The sequence below is a fragment of the Bombyx mori genome, chromosome 22 (assembly GCF_030269925.1).
Source record: "Bombyx mori chromosome 22, ASM3026992v2".
In the NCBI taxonomy this organism is placed as follows: Eukaryota; Metazoa; Arthropoda; class Insecta; order Lepidoptera; family Bombycidae; genus Bombyx; species Bombyx mori.
The window spans coordinates 17,006,329-17,026,654 of NC_085128.1; the positions used below are offsets into that span (position 1 = coordinate 17,006,329).

Here is a 20,326-nt window from a genome sequence, read left to right on the forward strand (position 1 = left end):
TATTAAATGGTTGCTGGAGCCCATAGACATCTTCGACGTAAATGCGCCACCCACCTTGAGATATAAGTTCTAACGTCTCAGTATAGTTACAACGACTGCCCTACCCTTTAAACCGAAACGCATTACTGCTTCACGGCAGAAATAGGCAGAGCGGTGGTGCCTACCTGCGCGGACTCACAAGAGGTCCTACCACCAGTAAAAGTACGTACAGGATATCTTCAAAACTCATGAAACATACCCTTATTGGATCTTTTACGAAAAACCACGTGTTATATTGGTGAGCTTTGGGAACGACAAAGCTTTTGCCAAAAGATATAAATGTTTTTCTGTGTCCGATGTATCATCGTAAATCACAAGGATATTTGTTTAAGCCGTCGCTTTTTGTTAAACGAAGGCATTCAGTCTATGTCGAGATTGGTTTAATTGAATGGGAATTGGATGGAGAAGCGATTTGTATTGATGGAGAGAGATATCAGACAAGCAATATATTTGTAGCGTTGTATCAATTTTTATTGGAAGATATATAGTTTGAATGACCATTAATCAATTTGATTACTTGGATTGAAATATAATGTAAGGGTAAGCTAACGCGTCTATTTCAAAATTTTCTTAGGCATCGGCTTGGCTCTGCTCCTGGCATTGCTGAAGTCCATGGGTGACTGTAATCACTCACCATCAGATGGGCCGTATGCTCGCCTGCCTACAAATAAAACGAAAAGTAAAAACTAACCTAAAATACCTAAGTATCCGATATTATCACAGCGAAAACTAAATAATAGTTCTACTTATAAATTATCTATGAACAACACTTTAGTCATTCACAATTTCATAATTATCCACGGTTCATTACGAAATGGGTTAAGCCCTTGCCCGAACAAAAACAGAAACAAACTTTGATTTAATTTGGAGGTAAGTTATTTGTGATTAAAGCGGTCTGACGTTTGAAAGTTTCGCACCGGACGGATTTGTCGGGGACCGCTTCTATTGGCTAATATAACTTCAAGGATATCTATGCGTGTGTCACCGTTTATAAATTAAACGTAGTACCTTATTTTTATGATAAACTAGAGGTCCCGCAGTAGTCGAAATTCGACTGTAATTAATTGGAATTGTATGTTTGCACACTATTATGATTGTCTATACTATACTAATAATATTATAAAGAGGAAAGATTTGTTTGTTTGTTTGTTTCGAATAGGCTCCGAAACTACTGGACCGATTTGAAAAATTCTTTTTCCATTAGAAGCCGACATTGTCCCTGATGAACATAGGCTACTTTTTTTTATTTTTTTTTATTTTATTTTTTTGGTTTCATGTGTGTTTTAATGTTTCCGAAGCGAAGCGAGGGCGGGTCGCTAGTATTTTATACTTCTATAATAACAAATTTCGCCAAGGCTACTCTATAAAAAAATATTATTAAGACAATCAATATTTGATCTATTCTCAATTTGACCACAGACGTCAAGAACAAAAGTTTGACAATAAATAGTATGCATGCGTGTGTTCGTCAAATACATGGTATGTAGTGTGTGTAATGTTTTCTTTATTAATTTAATGTATCTTTTATGCATTATTTTTAAAAAATATTAGCATTGTGCACTTCTTCTCTATATTCTCTAATAAGTGTGGAAACTTTCATACTCTTCCGTCCGCGCAATTTTCGTAAAAAGGATACAAAGTTTTTGCTTCACGTATTAATGTATAGATGTTCTTCATTTTTTAAATCTAAATACAGTCTTAATCTGTACACTACTCTACACCCAAAATGGCGAATATGGATTAAATGAATGAAATATGTATCAGTCGTGTCCGATTCAGGAACTCCGATCTCCGTTATGATTAGCAATATTGGATATCTAAATTAGCCTTCTATTAATTGGGAAGAAAAATTTTAATCTAACAAGAATGATTTAGCAGATTAACAACAAGCATCGTCTCTCTTTTGTTTCCTATAACTCATTCCCCAGGATCGTATCCTTGAAAGGTTGGAATTACTTTGAGCGTACAAACTTAATAACAAGGCTAATGAATAGCTTTTGATGTAAGCCACTTTTCGTTTTAGTAAAGCACTTCCGTCAAAGCTGCGAACGATATGAAAGATGTAGCGAATAACGTGGAAGACTATTTATGTATTGGTGGAGAAGCAGATACGAATATTTAAAAAGGAATGTATCTAAACTATAGAGCTTTTTTTATTATTCAAATCGACTAAACTTTTTATACTCTAATGTGAGAGTAAAGTTTAAAAATGAAAAGCAGCCCTGAATAGGAAGCTGAATTAAAGATTCAAATACATATTTTTAAGCCTGGCAATTCTAATCAGATTGTTGGGCCCAAGTAATTGAATATTTTGAATTTTCTCAGATGTCTTGATATTCGTGAAAATTACGTTGAGAGATTCCGGTACTTGAGACAGATCGATACAGGTCAAGCTAATTAAAATATGTAAAAAAAATATGTTAAAATATGATATAGCATAATAAATATAAGATATATCATACAATGTTAGCTTAGCTTATGCTGACAAATGTCAAGTCCATGCCTTGTAAATATATACCCATAATGGCTGATTTCATCGGGGAGTTTTACCTAAATCTGGTATTTGGTATGGTAACAATATCAGGAAATCATATTTTGGCATTTTGGATTATTTAGCTTTGGATTATTATATTAGCTTTACGATTTTCATCACACCAAGAGCAAGGCCCGTCTTGATGTCGCCTTCTGTCTCCTCGATCATAGTTTATTCGACTATTCACAGTCGGATTATAAATATTTATTATATTTACTCAATAAACTTTTTTTGAGTAAAAACACTATCGTATGCATTTATGTCACTTAATTTACAATATTAATGATAATTCGAGAGGTGAAAGGTTAATTATTTTAAGGGACAAATTTGCAACTTTAAAATTAAAAATTATAAACTTTTTCAGCTATCTGAATGGGATAAACTTTATTGAAGTTCGATTAAAAACATCGAATTGTTGATACTAAATAACAAATAAAACGGACCTTTAATTACAAATATCGCGTATTAAGCGAACTGCCGCTTAAACCAAACCTCTCGATATGATCATTATCCTTTTGAATATTATCCAAATACTAAGCACTCACCAGCAATAGCAAGCTGCATAATGAAGAAGTTCATTCTGCTCTTTCTGGCGTTGGTGCATAGCAGAGCCGCAATAACTGATGAATTTAGCACCACTATGGAGACGAACAGTATCCACATTACCGTAAACTGTGCAGCCTAGAACAATGAGAAATAATTAGATTAGTCATTATGTGTAATTAGTGGGTGATGGGAGATATGTGCTGCGCACTAAACGCTTCACTCTCCCCCCTTTGCCTTTTCATGAGTTTTGTCTCATGCGAGGCTCGGACTTGGGTTGTCGAGCGACAGAAGGTTTTAGTCGGTTTGACTCGGACTTAACCCACCCGCCATTCCCAGTGGAGGATGGGAGTCCGGCGAATTCCTCCTGACCAAAAAAAAAAAGTGTAATAAGTGCGAGTTTTTTAACGGTCTCGATAGCGTTAAAGTCAACTCAAATTTGTATGGAGTTGGAAAGTTTGCCTACATTTGCCACTAGAGGCGCCAACTGCATACAAATTTCAGTTAACTTTTACGCTATCGAGAACGTTAAAAAACTCGCCCTGAGCACTAAGGTTAGCAAAAAGCCTTTTCAAATTGATTTCTGCAATTTCAATAATTAAACTATAACGGCGTTCTGAAGAGTTAACGTGGTCTCTTGGCCCACTGAGTTTCTCGCCGGATCTTCTCAATGGGTCGTGTTTCCGATCCGGTGGTAGATTCTGCGAAGCACTGCTCTTGCTAGGGTCAGTTTTAGCAACACTCCGGTTTGAGCCCCGCGAGCTCACCTACACACGTTAGGGTGAAGCTGAAATAGCCTCTCAAGGCTATCAGCACAGGTAGGGAAAAAAATGGTGTCTTGTTTTATTAAATATGGTACAAGAAATACAATATTCATTTTTAGAATCTCAATATAGTTTCCGTGTGAGAGTAAAAAAATCTAATAAAATACTCGGTATTTCTGATAAATTTCAAGATATTCCAATACAGATGTAGATAACAATTTTGAATATGTCTATGTTTAAATTCGCTTCATGCACATTTAAACCGTATTAGAATTTTCTAGAAGGTCGTATTTATACCTTTATCCACGTGCGGAGCTTGAAAGAACAGATTTAACCGTTTTTAGCATATTATTGGTATCTTCTTCTATATCGTTCCCTCACTATTGAGGATCGCGACCACATGCGACGTACTTCCAATACGCTCGATCATGGGTGGCATTATTGGTATAGCAGAATGTAAATGAGAAGAAGAGTCATGTTGGTAAATTAGGTACGATTAGGTACATAAAATACTAAAACGGAAGTAAGGGAACTATCAAGGAATTAAAGGTGATAACAAGCAATAGCTCGACACAGCTGGATCTATCATCATAGATCATAACTGCGGATAATAGTTACTTAAGTCACCTTTTTCTTCTTTTTTTTTATTGCTTAGGTGGGTGCACGAGCTCACAGCCCACCTGGTGTTTAGTGGTTACTGGAGCCCATAGACATCTACAATGTAAATGCGCCACCCACCTTGAGATATAAGTTCTAAGGTCTCAGTATAGTTACAACGGCTACCCCACCCTTCAAACCGAAACGCATTACTGCTTCATGGCAGAAATAGGCGGGGTGGTGGTACCTACCCGTGCGGACTCACAAGAGATCCTACCACCAGTGAAAAGTAAGTCATTATGATTTAAAACACTGTAAGTCTGGAACTCGAAATACAATACGACGAACACTATTCAAGTTATAACCTTTTTTTTTATGAAAACATCTAAAGAGCTTAGGAAAGTTCTGTGAATGAAATATAAATAGGGATATAATAGTCTCGAATATATTGAGAGGTAATTAGAGAGTAATGTTACTCCCTATTTATTCGATCGTTAACCACGCAGCTCGCTTTCTGTGACTTATGTACTTCGTGTGTGTCTGAGAACAACTAATTACTATACCCTTTTAATTAATATATGGCGTTGAAACCGTTTGTGTACAATGAAAATGTTCTTCATTATACATGCCTTATTTTTACGTAAATAATAATCGTGAGATTCGTAAGTATTCATTTGATTGTTCACTTATTACACTGGTGATTAACCACTGGCGATTAGTGGCACTCAGACGATATCGTCGAAGTGATGATGGGCAAATAATAAGTTTTTCTAAGAATCGTAGATATAACGCGAAATGTGTTCAGCGAAGCAGGCGTTGCCTAAAGGATAAGGGATTTTATTCCCCTGCTTATGCGCTGGTAGCCTAAGAACCTATTCCAGCTACGCCCGGATGGGTAGGTGAGCTCACGGGCTCAACTTGAGAGAATTTTCTAACACTGGCCCTAGCAAGAGCAGTGCTGCGCAGAATCTACCACCGGATCGGAATCGCGATCCACTGAGAAGATCTGGCGAGAAACTCAGTAGGCAGACCTCGTGTACCTACTTGTACGAAGGAGCGATACGACTTTGTCGCTGTTCATATCTCACACGCAGGCACCAATTTTTCTATTGATACACGCTCCCGAATGTCTTCCAAAACGAAGGAAGAGCATCGTGTAAAATAAAAACCCTAAAAACATATAATTAATATACGCAATTACTAAACAATTGAGTCACAAACCCCGATTTTAACGTAGTTTACGCCATTATCATGATGTTACGCCAGTTAACCACTTAATATCGGGTGAGCCGGTAGCTCGTTCAGCCGTCTGAGCATTATATCAAATATGGAAAATAGGCATTGGGCAGCGGTTTCTGAATATCATACCAGCAGCCAAGGCTTATTAGTAAGTCCACACGGTAGGTACCTCCATCCTGCCCAATTCTGCCGAGGGGCGGTAATACATACGCATTCGTAGAGTAAAACAATCATTTTACGATACAATTGTGGTTTTAACCGACTGCTTCCAGACCGATGGTGGCATTCGCGTTACGATATAAATATATCAAGTCAAATAAGCTTGCAGTAACCATTTAATACTATTCAAGCATGCAATAAAAAATTACAATGCCTACCAGGATCTTTAGATACTTGTAATTTTCTAAGAAAAGCTAGAAATGATTCGGAATTTTCCTGTCATCATCTGTACCGGATACATCAGGGGCTCGAAATTACCGGCGAGTTTGGGTACAGTTCCTAACGAGAAGGCGGGTTTGGCTGTGACATTTCGAAAATTACCAATTTGTAGGGCAATATCCGCTTTCTTAACACATCGAAGCTAAACAGCGTAGATTGTCTGAGAGGTGCTTAAGAGACAGGATACCGTTTCACATGGTGGACTAAGATAGTTGAACTAAGACTACATTATGATTATTAGTTTTGTAATATTTGTTGGAGAAGCCACAATTATTAACACCATTGTCAGACATGGTAGGGGCGAATAGGGTGATCGAGCTAAGAGAAATATTGAGTACACAAATCACGTTTGTTGTCTTAGAACAATTTAGAAATCTTCTCTTGACGTTAGCAAACGAAAACGAATGACTGTTCTTACGACGGAGGCACCAGTCTTCAAGAAGGCTGGTTAGTAAGTGTGATGGCGTCTACGCGCCTCCATCGGCTAGGCTCTGTCGTAGCACGAAGTTAGCCGAGTTCCGACGATACCGCAATCGTGCTGCTATCTCTCGGGAATCGTGCTGCGTTTCGTTTAGCTACCAAACTAATGACCGTTTCCGACATACCCTTTATATCACATAAGGACATTTAACGCGTTAAATGCCAGACTAGAAACATTGCTTAGCTTAGCAGGTGGCGACAAATACCCTGCGACCGCCAATAATTTTAGTCCAAGGTTTACACATACCATTTGGCATATCTCGAAAAATGAGTAGGCACTATTTCTGTAAGTCGCCCATTATTATTGAGTTATTTCTTCAGATTATTTACGAAAAAACACCTCAACGAATGGTGTTAAATTACCGTGATATCAAAGTGTTAAATTATCGTGATATTGAAGTAAGGACTTGAAGTCAAACTGTTTAGAAGATCGAATAGGAAGAAGGCATCTTTGTCAAGTACCACCATTAGGATTTGTGGAATGACTAAACCAAAGAAGATGTCAAGATCAAATGAATGTATACTGATAATAGTGTACATTTATCTGCATATGAGACCATTAGCACCTTAATAGTTACAGCTAATACTTTCTCTTAACTTGTCATGGTAGAATCTGTTGCGATAGCTGTAATGAAATAGAAGAAATCCAGCCAAATCCTGGAGCGCGCTAACGACTCTTCAAGATAATTTTACAGGTAAACAAGCTCCAAACAACAACATTAGGACCGTCAGTCTACTACTGATCAATAACATCCGCTCAGCGAAAGGATCTTCCCTTGTCATTCACTACATGTGTATCCTTACCCCAATTACATTTTCACAGTCTCTTCCTAGACCTTCTCCTAAAATCGTATTAATTGGGCTTGCTACAATCTTAATTATTTGTGTATTAAATTTATTATAATTCAATATAACACAGCTTGTTTTGAGTATAAACCTTTTTCAAATTTTAATCCAACTACTCATCCGCGAGACAAAATTGTAACATCACTAATACTTCATTAAAATCTTTTCAATATTTAATTGTTTATAATTTCAAATTATTATTCGTTTCATAGTACGTAGTTCCTACAATTTAATTGAAATTAATTTTGAACTTTTTGCATTATTGTAAATGTGGTTCAGAATGAAGCTATTCCTGGTTCAATATATCAGTACCTAACCGACAGATTACAGAATAGATAATATTGCATTGTGTTGTAAAGCTGACGAATTGATCGCACTCTGTACGTTAATGCTAAGAATTATATATTATTTAGCATTACACTGCCAAAAACCCTTGAGAATGTGTTCTTGTGTTATTATGGGTTAGAGATGGATTTCTTCAAATTTAGTTTCAATAGTCGTTATTATCCAAGAGTAGCACGGACAAAATATCTGATAAATCCGTTACAGTACTGTTAGGTATGTAAGCATCGGCGGCTGCGTCCGCCGTCAATATAATAAAGTAGTGCGTAAACAACCGGCCTTGTCATTACACGCGTCCTCGGACACACTACTGGCGACGAGCTTTACGTATACCCACACGTGACGGAAAAAAAATGTTCGGGACGTCTTCTTTAAGTGTTTTGTCGAGTTTTGATCATCAAAATCAAGATTGGAAGACATATAAAAGTAGATTGCAGCAATGGTGCATAGCTAACGGCATCGATGAGCAGTCTGATAAAGCCGGAATCAAGAGAAGAGCAGTACTTCTCAGCGCACTCACAGAGAGTACCTACCAGCTCGCAAGCAACTTAGCGTTACCCGACGATATTGCGACAAAGAGCTATGAAAGCATTTTAGGTATTTTAGATGAACACTTTATTCCAAAGCGGTGCGGATTCGCAGAGCGGTATAATTTTTACGCAGCGATGCAGCAAAATGGTGAAACTCATGGGCAATGGGCCGCACGCTTGCGAGGTCTGGCCGCACACTGCGCTTTCAAAAACCTAGAAGAATCTCTGCTAGATAAATTCGTCATGGGAATGTTGCGAGGACCCGAGCGAGAAAGGCTTTTTGCACAAGAAATCAGAGAGCTGACGTTGAGTAAAGCTGTGGAGCTGGCAGAGAGCGTGCGGTGCGCACGAGAAGGTGCAGCTGCAGCGGTAGTGCCGGAAACATCCGGTCGGGAAGGCGTTTTCAAGATTGCCCAACAAGCAAAAGGGAGCGCGGACCGAACAGCCGGCGAAAAATGCTTAGTATGTGGTTACAAAAATCACAAAACGTCAGAGTGCCGATTTTCTAAATTTAAGTGCAGAATATGTGATCGTAAAGGTCATCTCCGTAGAATGTGCCCCAGGAACAAAGTGAAGCACTTGGAGCAAGGTAACGACGATGACGAGGGCGATGACGGTGAGTTTTTGAAAAATATAAGTTGTCCAAATGGTGAGCCTTTGTACGAGACCGTGTGTTTAGAAGGTCGTAAATTTAGATGCGAAATTGACAGTGGTTCCCCTGTGTCTGTTATATTCGAAAAGACATACAAGCGTTGGTTTTCCGGGGTTCCGTTGTCACCACCAGCGAAAAAATTATTTACGTATGATGGGGGTACCTTGAACATAATAGGGGTACTTAATATGAATGTCGAGTATTTGAAACACTTAGCGTTATTGAGTATCTACGTTGTTCGGGATGGGGGACCTCCCTTACTAGGCCGCGACTTTATGCGTGAATTTAAATTAGAACTCATTTCAACCATTGGTTATTGCAAAAACGTTGATGTTACTACGGTAATGGAACTGACAAAATTATTTCCAAAGTTATTTTCAAACGAACTAGGTTGCTTTAACAAATTCGAGATCAGTTTAACATTAAAAGATAACGCGAAACCGGTTTTTATAAAGTCGCGACCGGTACCTTTTGCATTAAAAGATAGAATTAATGCAGAACTCGAACGGTTGGTTTCCTTGGATATTTTAGAACCAGTAAAGTACTCAGACTATGCCTCACCAATAGTCCCGGTTCTAAAAAATGACGGCAGCGTTCGTATTTGTGCGGATTATTCTTGTACAATCAACAAACAACTACTCGTGGAGAGATATCCTCTACCATCGGTTCAAGAACTGTTTACTAAACTTCATAACGGTGAGGAGTACAGTAAGCTAGACTTGTCTATGGCGTATATGCAATTTAGAATTAATAAAAAATCACAAAAATTAACATGCATTAACACCCCGCGTGGCCTATTTAATTATACTCGGTTAGTGTTCGGTTTGTCGAGCGCGCCAGCTATCTTTCAACGGGCCATGGAATCGTTGGTAGGGGACATGGAGGGCGTGTATTGTTACTTGGACGACCTGGTACTCACTGCTGAAAATAGGGTTCTGCACGAACGGAAATTAAAAGAAGTTTTGTGTCGTCTACAGGATGCGGGCTTGACCCTGCGTAAGGACAAGTGCGCATTTTTCCAAAACGAAGTATCATACTTAGGCTACACCATAGATAAAAACGGGATAAGAAAAAACCCAGACAAAGTAAAAGCAATTTTAGATGCCGCTATTCCAAAAAATTTAAACGAGCTACAATCATTTTTAGGGCTTATAAACTACTATAGGAATTTTGTCCCAAACGCATCGTCTATATTAAGCCCATTACACTTCTTATTACAAAAAGGCGTCAAATGGCATTGGAACTATGAGCAAGACGCGGCTTTCACTTGCGTAAAGAAAATGTTAGCATCGGAACAGGTGTTAGCACATTTTATTACTGATGCAAAAACAATCGTGACTGTAGATGCGTCCCCGGTCGGGTTAGGTGCTATCCTGTCACAGGAGGATCGGAACGGGGTCGAGAGACCGGTGTCGTACGCATCTCGCTCGCTAACGCCTGCAGAAAAAAAAAATCACAAATCCAAAAGGAGGCGACTGCTATAATATTTGGTGTGAAAAAGTTCCACCAATTCCTTTATGGTAGGTCGGAACCTTTTACTTTGCGTACGGACCATAAGCCGCTTACGGTAATTTTCGGAAATAATAGAGGTATACCAGAAGTAACAGCTAATCGATTACAACGTTATGCAATATTCTTAAGCGCATATAACTATAATATAGAATATGTAAACAGCGCATCGAACACAGCTGACTTCTTATCGCGGGCCCTACCCGTAGCAAAACCGGGTTCCGAAGGTGAGGAAGGCGTGCGGGACGAGGTAGCAGCGTACGAGCATATCAGTTTCGCAGTGGAGGGATGCCTGCCAGTCACGAGGCAAGATCTGCAGCGAGAGACGGCGTGCGACCCCATACTAAAGAGCGTAGCTAAGTATGTAGCTAACGGCTGGCCACGTAAGTTATCGATGCTATCAAATCAGAGTCTTAAGCCTTATTACTTATGTCGAAACGATATCGCACTAGAAAATGGTATTCTCATGCGTGGTCACAAAGTAATTATTCCACAAAGTGTACGCGGCAGAATATTGGAAGAACTACACAGCTCGCACTTTGGTATCGTTAAAATGAAGGCAGACGCTCGCAGTAGATTGTGGTTTCCGGGTATAGACGCTGAGCTAGAGAAACTGGCAGGGACGTGCCGGGTGTGCGCACAACTGCGCCCGTCACCACCGCGCGCGGCCCTTGCACCTTGGCCCTATCCTGATGCCGCTTTTCATAGAATTCATTTAGATTTTTTCGGTCCATTAAATAACAAAGTTTACTTAATAATAGTAGATGCATACTCTAAGTGGATAGAATGCTATGACATGAATAGCAATAGCTCCTCTAAAGCCGTAATCGCGAAATTATGCGAATTCATGTCAAGGTTTGGGGTACCTAAAACTATAGTGAGTGACAACGGAACCGCTTTTGCTTCCCAGGAGTTTAGCAATTTTTGTATGTTAAATGACATAACACAATTATTTTCTCCAGTATACCATCCGTCGAGTAATGGACAGGCGGAATCATTTGTTAAAATTGTTAAAAAAGGTATCAAAACTATTTTTTCGTCTGGGTGTAGAACTGATGAAATTCCGATACGATTAGCGAAATTCCTTTTTGATTATCGTAATTCGGTAAATAGTACCACGGGAACGTCTCCGGCTCAGTTGGTTTTTGGTCATCCACTCCGCTCGCGGTTAGACTTGTTAACGGTAAACACATCGCCCTCACAATCCGAGTTACCCTTGCTAATCAGTAACAAACAGTCCTCACAGGCTAAGAATTATGGTGGCAAAATTACCAGAGACTTAGAGCCGGGGGAACAAGTATGGTTCAAACAATATATTAATAAGTCGAAAAGTTACTGGGCAAAAGGGGTTGTGATAAAAAAGACAGGCAAAGTTATGTACGACATCAGTTTTCCAGATCAAAATAAGATTATTAAAAGGCATAAAAATCAACTATACGTGTTTAAAGGGGAGAGTGGACCTTTAGAAAACTCTCACACATTCAACGTATGGGATATACCAGATCCACGGAACAGCGACTGCGGGAGCGAGGCAACAACAGCTGGATCTAAAGGGGCTTTAGTGACAGCAACAGGATCAGCTCCACCAGCAGAAGTAGGGTCATCGTCATCATCGCATACCTGCCAGCCAGCAGGAACGACGCAGTCTGTGGAAGCGGAGACTATGGGCAGTGCTGACCAAGATCAAATTACTGCCACTATAAGCCCACAATCAGCAGAGCCCGTAACTCCCACCAGCTGCTCACCTTCCAGTGGAAGAAATAGCCCACAGTTTAGTACGCCACAGCCAATATCACCGACACTAGATAAGCCGGCTCCCGGCCGACCACGCCGGAATAAGCCACCCATTGATTTCAGGAAGTTCTTTTAGGATAAGGGGGACATTTGGGAGGGAGAAATTATTAGGTATGTAAGCATCGGCGGCTGCGTCCGCCGTCAATATAATAAAGTAGTGCGTAAACAACCGGCCTTTCATTACACGCGTCCTCGGACACACTAAGTACCAAGGCTAAGTAGTTTTGTGTTTCTTGTCACCGGTCTGACGTCAAGGGTTCGACATGCGAACTAACCTATAGACACAACCCACTGAATTTTTCTCTGGATCTTCTCAGTAGATCCCGATTCCGATCCGATTGTAGATTCTGCGACGCACTGCTCTTTCTAGGACCAGTATTAGCAAATTCTCTCAAGGTGAGCCCGTGAGCTCACGTATAAGTCCGTCAGTAGCTGGAATAGCCCCTCAAGATACCAGTGATTAAGTAGGCGAAAAATGCGTTCGGTTTTAAAGGGTGGGTTAGTCGTTATACATTACAATAGTGAATTTCACTTCGTGTCTTAAGGTGGGGGCGTATTTTTGTTGTCATCTATGTGGCCTCTGAAAGACATTTAACAAGAGGCGAGGGCATTAAAAAAATAAAACCAAGAATACAAAAATATATGGGTGTTACTCGTAAAATAAATTGAGTAATGCACTCTATCCAGCCGTTTTCTTTGTACATTAAACAGAAAAATAATTTACCTTCAACATTTATAAGAAAATTCAAAGAACGTATTCTCATCGTTAAGTATATAAGTTTACGTTATCTCATAACTTTAAATTGAAAAGCTAGCCCGGATAAAAGCTTAGCGAGACTAGTTTGTTATTGCTTTTAATACCCTGAACCTACTTTCATTCTATTTAAAGATTGTAGATTAATCTCTAAAGAACTTCTATTTATAAAACCTAGTTAGGGTCGTTAGCTCAGCTATGACTCTAACACTGGGTGTCGAGGACCATTTGCCATTAACAAGGACCGATGCTCTTCTGCCTACGAAAGAATATATTAAATAACCAAAAAAAGCTTGTTTTTTATATAACGGAGTGGCTGGTTCAATGGTGTTTTTAAGAGGATGACGTCAGCGTCGTTGACGCCATTCTCTTCATCATTATCATTGCTTTCCATAGTGACAGTAATTAAAACTTACCTTTTAAATCAATTCCTTTTATTGAATTTCAAGTATATAACAATAACCACAGAAAGCTCAACACCATTCGGCTGCTCGAATATACATTAGCTGTAATAAGAATCCGAAACGATACCTGTCCGTGAACTTTAAATATCATGTTTCGTGCAGATGCCTAAAGATTTGATCAAATTCAGCAAATATTTTAAACTCAAATGTACATAATTGTTTTGAGAAAATTATTAAGTATAAATTTATTGAAATCCCGTCCTTCACTGATTCGAATTTGAAATATTAAAAGATCTTCTGAAGTGTCAAGCCCAAATCAATGGGGTATGCTGGTTAAAACGTTTTCAATCCAGTTTGCATATTAGTAATGCAACTGATGTTATTCATATGACCTAATATTGTTTGAAACCTGACGGCATCGGCATATTAGCATGGGCATCTTAGCAATTTTTTTTTAAATTCAGTTTTAAATATTATGTTTTCCCCATCAACAGCTTTTGGAGTTATTTTGGAGTCGAATGAGACAGTTCAATCGAATCAGTTTTCTTACCCATCACGCTTGGCGTCGTGCAAGACTGTAACGCTTTGCATGATTTCATTTATTATTTTACCATTAATCTAAAAACATGTGTCAAGTGAATAACTATTTCAATTTCGTTTGGGTTAGGTTAAGTCGTTGATCCTTCAATTGATTTCCCTTCCATGTGACCTGTTCGCACGAATCAATCAACATACCACGAAATTACTATAGATATTGGATAAATTTATCATATCGTGAACTCTATCACTAGATATCCTGTTGGGACGACGCTACCGCTAAAAGCCGTGTTTCAAATTATCGATAACACTGACATGCTCTTATGATACAGACAAAAATGTCCGTTACACAAATAAAACCTTTCAGAGTTTATTATGCCTAATCCACGTGAAAATGTTGTGGGTTGGGTATCATGCTTTTAGCCATGGACGCTATACAGCAATGCTGGAAGGAATCATTCTTCTGTGTTTGTTTCTCACTTTGAACTATGCTATGTGAATTTTGGTATAATTTTAGGATACATATTATACTTTCCAAAAAGCTCGACTTCAAGTCTTCTTTTTTAGTTTATTAGTATTGTTTCTCCGAAAAATTGTTTCAAGAAAATTTAACAAGCCCCTTTTATTGGCAAAGCAGTGTAAAGGACAGTCACAACTTAGCCAGTGTTAGGCTCTACAAGAGATCATGATTTTTTTTTAATGCTTAGTTGGGTGCACGAGCTCACAGCCCACCTGGTGTTAAGTGGTTACTGGACCCCATAGACATCAAAAAAGTAAAGGCGCCACCCACCTTGAGATATAAGTTCTAAGGTCTCAAGTACAGTTACAACGACTGCCTTACCCTTCAAACCAAAACGCATTACTGATTCACCTCAGAAATAGGCGGGGTGGTGGTACCTCTCCGTGCGGACTAACAAGAGATCCTACCACCAGTAAAACATACCAAAAATGTTGGATGTTGGCAATAATCCTATGTTGGATGTTGGCGAAAAGTTATCTCACCAAATTTTCCACCCAATTGTGGTCAAGCAGACTTAGATTATGACTGACACAACTAGTTTCACAAAATGGTCAATTTGTAAATTTGGGTTGATTTGATTTGATTACATTGATATTTCCTGTAAGTTGCTTTAAAAGCAAAATCTCATTGAGGAAGTGTGTAATTACGAAGTGGAAGCAGTACCTAGCAGTATCCATTTGTGTACTATATATGTCCGTATACACTAAGCTCATAAATATATAAACAACTAGCTGACCCAGCAGACTTCGTAGTGCCTCAATCGATAAATAAAAGACCTCAACTTTTGTATAAAATAAACTTAAAACAAACAAAAGGAATCTGTCCGACGAGGTACACATCAAAGGAAAAACAAAATTCTTATTTTTATTTATTTCCGAGCATTTTCGTATTAATCTAACTTTCAAACCTTCTCTGGACTTTCACAAATAATTCAAGGCTAAAATTAACCAAATCGGTCTAGCCGTTCTCGAGTTTTAGCGAAACTAACGAACAGCAATTCATTTTTATTTAAATAGATTATCATAATATTGGTAGCGTCCATAATTTCGAGCCGAGTCCTATACCCTGCTATGACGTCCACGTTTGTACGGGATTTTTTAAGTTCACCTCATATTTACGCCCGTTTTGATGTATCGTCGGAAATTTTGGGAGCGCGATAAACAGTTACTGCTCCCTATTTCTTTCTGTTTAATTTCTGTGCAAATCCTTTCCTGTATTTTTCATCTTGCTTATAGTTTACTGGTGGTGGAACCTCTTGAGAGTCCGCGCGGGTAGGTACCACTACCCTACCTATTTCTGCCGTGAAGCAGTAATGCATTTCAGTTTGAAGGGTGGGGCAGCTGTTGTAACTATACTTAAGACCTTAGAACTTATATCTCAAGGTGGGCGGCGCATTTACCTTGTAGATGTCTCCAGTGACCACTTAACACTAGGTTTTTTTTTATTGCTTAGATGGGTGGACGAGCTCACAGCCCACCTGGTGCTAAGTGGTTACTGGAGCCCATAGACATCCACAACGTAAATGCGCCACCCACCTTGAGGTATAAGTTCTAAGGTCTCAAGTATAGTAACAACGGCTGCCCCACCCTTCAAACCGAAACGCATTACTGCTTCACGACAGAAATAGGCAGAGCGGTGGTACTCCCTCGCGCGGACTCACAAGAGGTCCTACCACCAGTAATAAGGGGTGTGAGCTGTAAGCAGGTGGGCTTTGAGCTCGTCCACTCAACTAAGCAATTTTTTTTTTTTAAATATTACACGATCATTCCTTAAGTCCTTCACCAACATATGTTATGTACGCATTCCATTAGAAAAATGTGAACCCGCTTGCGGGATTCGAACACAGACATGGCCGTATCGCTCGATACCAGACGTCTTATCACTCAGGCCACTTTGACTTCAACCTCTAGGCAGACAATGATATCAACGTTATGGTTTCTGAGAATTCAGGTTATTTCCAATTGATGTATCGCGATAAATATCGTCGGTTTGATTCGTGATCAAAGATAGCATTTCTGCTCAGTATAGTTCAAAGATCTAAAATTCTAAATACTCACATCATAAAAATAATATACATTAATGGTGCTCCCCGGTGTTGTGGCGTTGCTTATGTTCTTCCAGGTGTGGTTGTGGTCTGCGGCCGTCATGGGCGTCATGATCGGGTTCACGGCATAGTTGGGCGTGGTCATGTCGGTCTCGAATCCCTCCATCATGATATCCGCGTCCATGGCTCTGAAATAATAGAAACATTGTTTTGTTACGAGGATTAAATTTTTTTTAGCTATTCTATAAAGCATAGGGCCGTGTATTGGCGCAAACCGAAAAGTTTGACGTCCTTTTTTTTTTATTGTATTCTTGGGTGGACGAGCTAACAGTCCACCTGGTGTTTAGTGGTTACCGGAGCCCATAGACATATTTTTTTTTTATTGCCCTTGTAGGCAGACGAGCATACGGCCCACCTGATGGTGAGTGGTTAGCGTCGCCCATGGTCTTCAGCAATGCCAGGGGCAGAGCCAAGCCGCTGCCTACCGCTTAATACTCTCCACAAGCCTCGTTTGAAGAAGGACGTGACATCTATAACGTAAATACCGCCACCCACATTGAGATATGAGTTCTAAGTATAGTTACAACAGCTGTCCCACCCTTCAACCGAAACGCATTACTGCTTCACGGCAGAAACAAGCAGGGTAGTGGTACCTACCCGTACGGATTCACAAGACGTCCTACCACCAGTAAATATCTTACAGTAATTAAATACGGTTCCCATTATTCACTAAGCTGAAGTGATTTAAGCCATTGGTTCTAGATCAGGAAAGATCATCAGCAGCATTGGTTCTACTATAAATGAGTCTGGAAAATTGGTTTATGGTAAACGCGTGAGCCCTGAAGGATCATGCTAAATACAAGCCACACAAATATATCGAACCAATTTCTCAAAATGTGCTTCTGCATACTTTGAAGAACGTCGATTTGAGCTTTAATCAATCTTAAAGCTCCTTGTAATAAATGAGTTCGAGACAAACAAAGGAGAGAGGTGCAAAATTCACTTCACAAAATTTCATAAAACTGTCACAATGAAACCTTCGGGATAAGTTTAAGACTTTTTAATATGAAGAGCAGAAAATTAAACTCTGTGAGGGTGCGAAAGTGTGCGATAAAAGGGAGGCTTTAGAGCTTTAAGCCCTTTTGATCTACTTTGATATTGTTTTTTAAAGTTTTGACAATACGTTTTAATGTTACCTACGTTTTTATGATTATTTTGACGTTTTGCGCAAATAAAATAAATTGAACACTGTTCGAAGTGCGTAATGTAAATAATTTAACATGAAAAAAAATACAATCTTACACATTTTCTGTTTTACCATTTAAACAGACATTGCTATAGTCTCGTCACAAGGTTAAATACCGCTACCACCTTGTGACATGATGTCAAACTATTCATGTACTGTGGACTGAAAGGTCACAGCTTTCAAAGAAAAACGCATGAATCACGGCACGAATAAGCCGCATGGTAGAGCTTAAAACACATACATAAAATTCAAGAAAAGGTAATCAGTTACGTACCCTAGTTAAACATAAAAATTATCTCATGTAAATTTATATAATATAGGATGTCCCAAAAAATAGTGTCAAGCCGAAGTCCAGAGATAGAGCATCACTAGGGGTATCCGAATCGCCCCCACGTATGTTCTGTGATTTTTGATAGTTTTCTAGTCATTTTTTTAATGATTTTTTTTCTGTGTTAAAGCCCTTTTTTGGTCACCGTGGAGTGAATAGATAAGGGACATGCCTGATTTTTTTTCTTTATTAACTAGATGAATACTAGAACTAGCTAGCTGATTCAGAAATATTTCCATCCATATCTCCAATTTAATCTTTAAAAAAAAATGATTACTTTGAACTCTAAACTAAGTATGATACCTACCGTAGAAGTAGCTCAGTGAAATTTACAGTGTTAAAAAGCTGATAGAATAGTAAAGTTAAAAAAAAAGGTTTTAATGAAAAAGATTTTAAAACTTAATTTTTTAAATAGGCTTCAAAGTTTAGAAAAAATAATTCTAAATTCAATTATTTTTTTTTAAAGATTAAATTAGAGCCATTGATGGAAATACTTTTGAATCAGCTAGTCCTAGTATTCGTCTAATAAAGAAAAAAAATCAGGCATGTACCTTAACTATTCGCCTTTACCTTTGCCTGACAATAGCAATCACAACAAAAAAAGAATCATCCAATTTGTTGCCGGCGTTCTGAAGTTATGAGCGTACATAAATAAATAAATAAATAAATAAATATAAATAAATATTTACTAACAATCACGCCACGTTAACTGGTCCTGTGATAAGTTTGTAAAGAACTTGTGTTACAGGTACCAGATAACGGAAATAAATGTAAGATTTTTTATTATACACATACACATATTTAATATACATCCATAACCCTGGAAAAGACATTTATATTTATCATACAAATATCTTCCCTTGGCGGGATTCGAACCCGCGACCCCCTTGTGTAGTGACCATGTCACTTACCACTACACCAGACGGCGGTTTCATCGCGCAAATTCATTTTTATATATAAAAAAACATTTATTCCAATAAATTTCAGAAACTTTAACTTAGTTATTCATAGTATAACAAATTTTATTTACATCAAACCATTTATAAAATTCACAGCATATTTCAACGCCATTTCAACTCTAAATTGTTCTTACAGAATAAGTTGAAATAGCTACATTCATCGCAAAGAATGTCCTCACTCACGAGCTAAAAAAAACGACATCTCTTTCACGGATCCTAATTTCATGTACTGCCCAACAAAACATGAAAGATAGGAAATTTATTATGATGTTAGGGCTTCCCGGTAGAATAGCGCTGTAACGTCCGCAAGGGGTCACTGCGAAGGTTTAATTAAGGCTGTATAAAGGTCATCTTTACGCATCACCCCTAATTGAACTGCCTTTCAGTCCTCTCTTTATTAACATTCACTATCTTAATGGAAATGTACTTATGTTCTATACTTTATTTCGTGTAACCGTATCGAATTGACAAGTGTTAATTTTCCTACAACTAAATAACCTTTTTTAATTTTAATGTGCTGGAAGATTTACTAACGTAAAATAATTAAAGCAATTTTATTACTAAAAGAAGCATTTTAACAAGTAGTATTAAAATTACATTATGTGATTACTCATAATCATATAATATAATTACGGACAATGACATAGATAATAATATGATAAAAATGTGATATCTTATATTTTTGGTATTTGAAAATTTGGAAAAAAAAAAAAAAAAAAGTAATAATTATTGTATATGTAAAAAAAAAAAAATGTAATTGTCTGAATAAAGGCTTTATTATTATTATTATTATATTTGAAAATTTCAATTTTTGTTTAAATCTTAACAATAATAAAATATAGACAACAGAACTGAAAACGGATGAAGTAAAAGTAACACCGTAAAAAAAAACGCTAATCGGTCGACAAACAGAGAAATGGAATGAATATTAAAATGGAAATGGTAATGGTAAATGTATTTTTTGAAAGAAAAAAAATCTTACGTCTTACTGTTTATTAATTGACAAACCTCAAGAGATGAAATAGTTACAAAACGAAAAATAAGACAATCATTAAGGAATTAGGTTGGCGGTAGGCAGCTGCTTGGCTCTGCCCCTGGCATTGCTGAAGTCCATGGGCGGTAACCACTCACCATCAGGTGGGCCGTATACTCGTCTGCCTACAAGGGCAATAAAAAAAAATTAACAAACAGAAGAGAAAGTGCTACTTAATTGTTACATAATATATGA

At 38.2% G+C, this 20,326-nt stretch overlaps 2 protein-coding genes across 7 annotated transcripts in view; one reads left to right on the forward strand and one right to left on the reverse strand.

Annotated features, from left to right (window-relative positions):
* NGR-A26 (neuropeptide receptor A26) overlaps positions 1–20,326 on the reverse strand; it is a 159,861-nt gene that overhangs the window by 23,968 nt on the left and 115,567 nt on the right. For all 4 annotated transcript variants that reach the window (XM_062674801.1, NM_001134252.2, XM_038018674.2 and 1 more), the window contains 2 exon segments: positions 16,579–16,753; positions 3,118–3,253 (listed from right to left, as the gene is read on the reverse strand). In XM_062674801.1, coding sequence (XP_062530785.1) covers positions 3,118–3,253; positions 16,579–16,749 — 307 coding nt within the window. In that variant the 5' untranslated portion in view covers positions 16,750–16,753.
* LOC134200929 (uncharacterized protein K02A2.6-like) lies at positions 8,070–12,475 on the forward strand. 3 transcript variants are annotated; one of them, XR_009976044.1, is made up of 2 exons: positions 8,070–11,367; positions 12,028–12,475. XR_009976044.1 is itself a non-coding variant. In XM_062674843.1 (2 exons), exons 1-2 carry the CDS (start codon positions 8,175–8,177, stop codon positions 12,380–12,382), a joined length of 1,215 nt encoding a protein of 404 aa, XP_062530827.1. In that variant the 5' UTR covers positions 8,072–8,174; the 3' UTR covers positions 12,383–12,475. The 3 variants fall into 3 exon arrangements, 2 of the variants coding, with proteins under 2 accessions (XP_062530827.1, XP_062530826.1); XM_062674843.1 differs by having other exon boundaries at positions 8,072–8,967; positions 11,961–12,475; XM_062674842.1 differs by having other exon boundaries at positions 8,834–8,967; positions 10,678–12,475.

Coding starts and splice junctions, on each gene's coding strand:
- LOC134200929 (XM_062674842.1), top strand. CDS start 10,907: ATGCTATCAAATCAGAGTCTTAAGCCTTATTACTTATGTCGAAACGAT.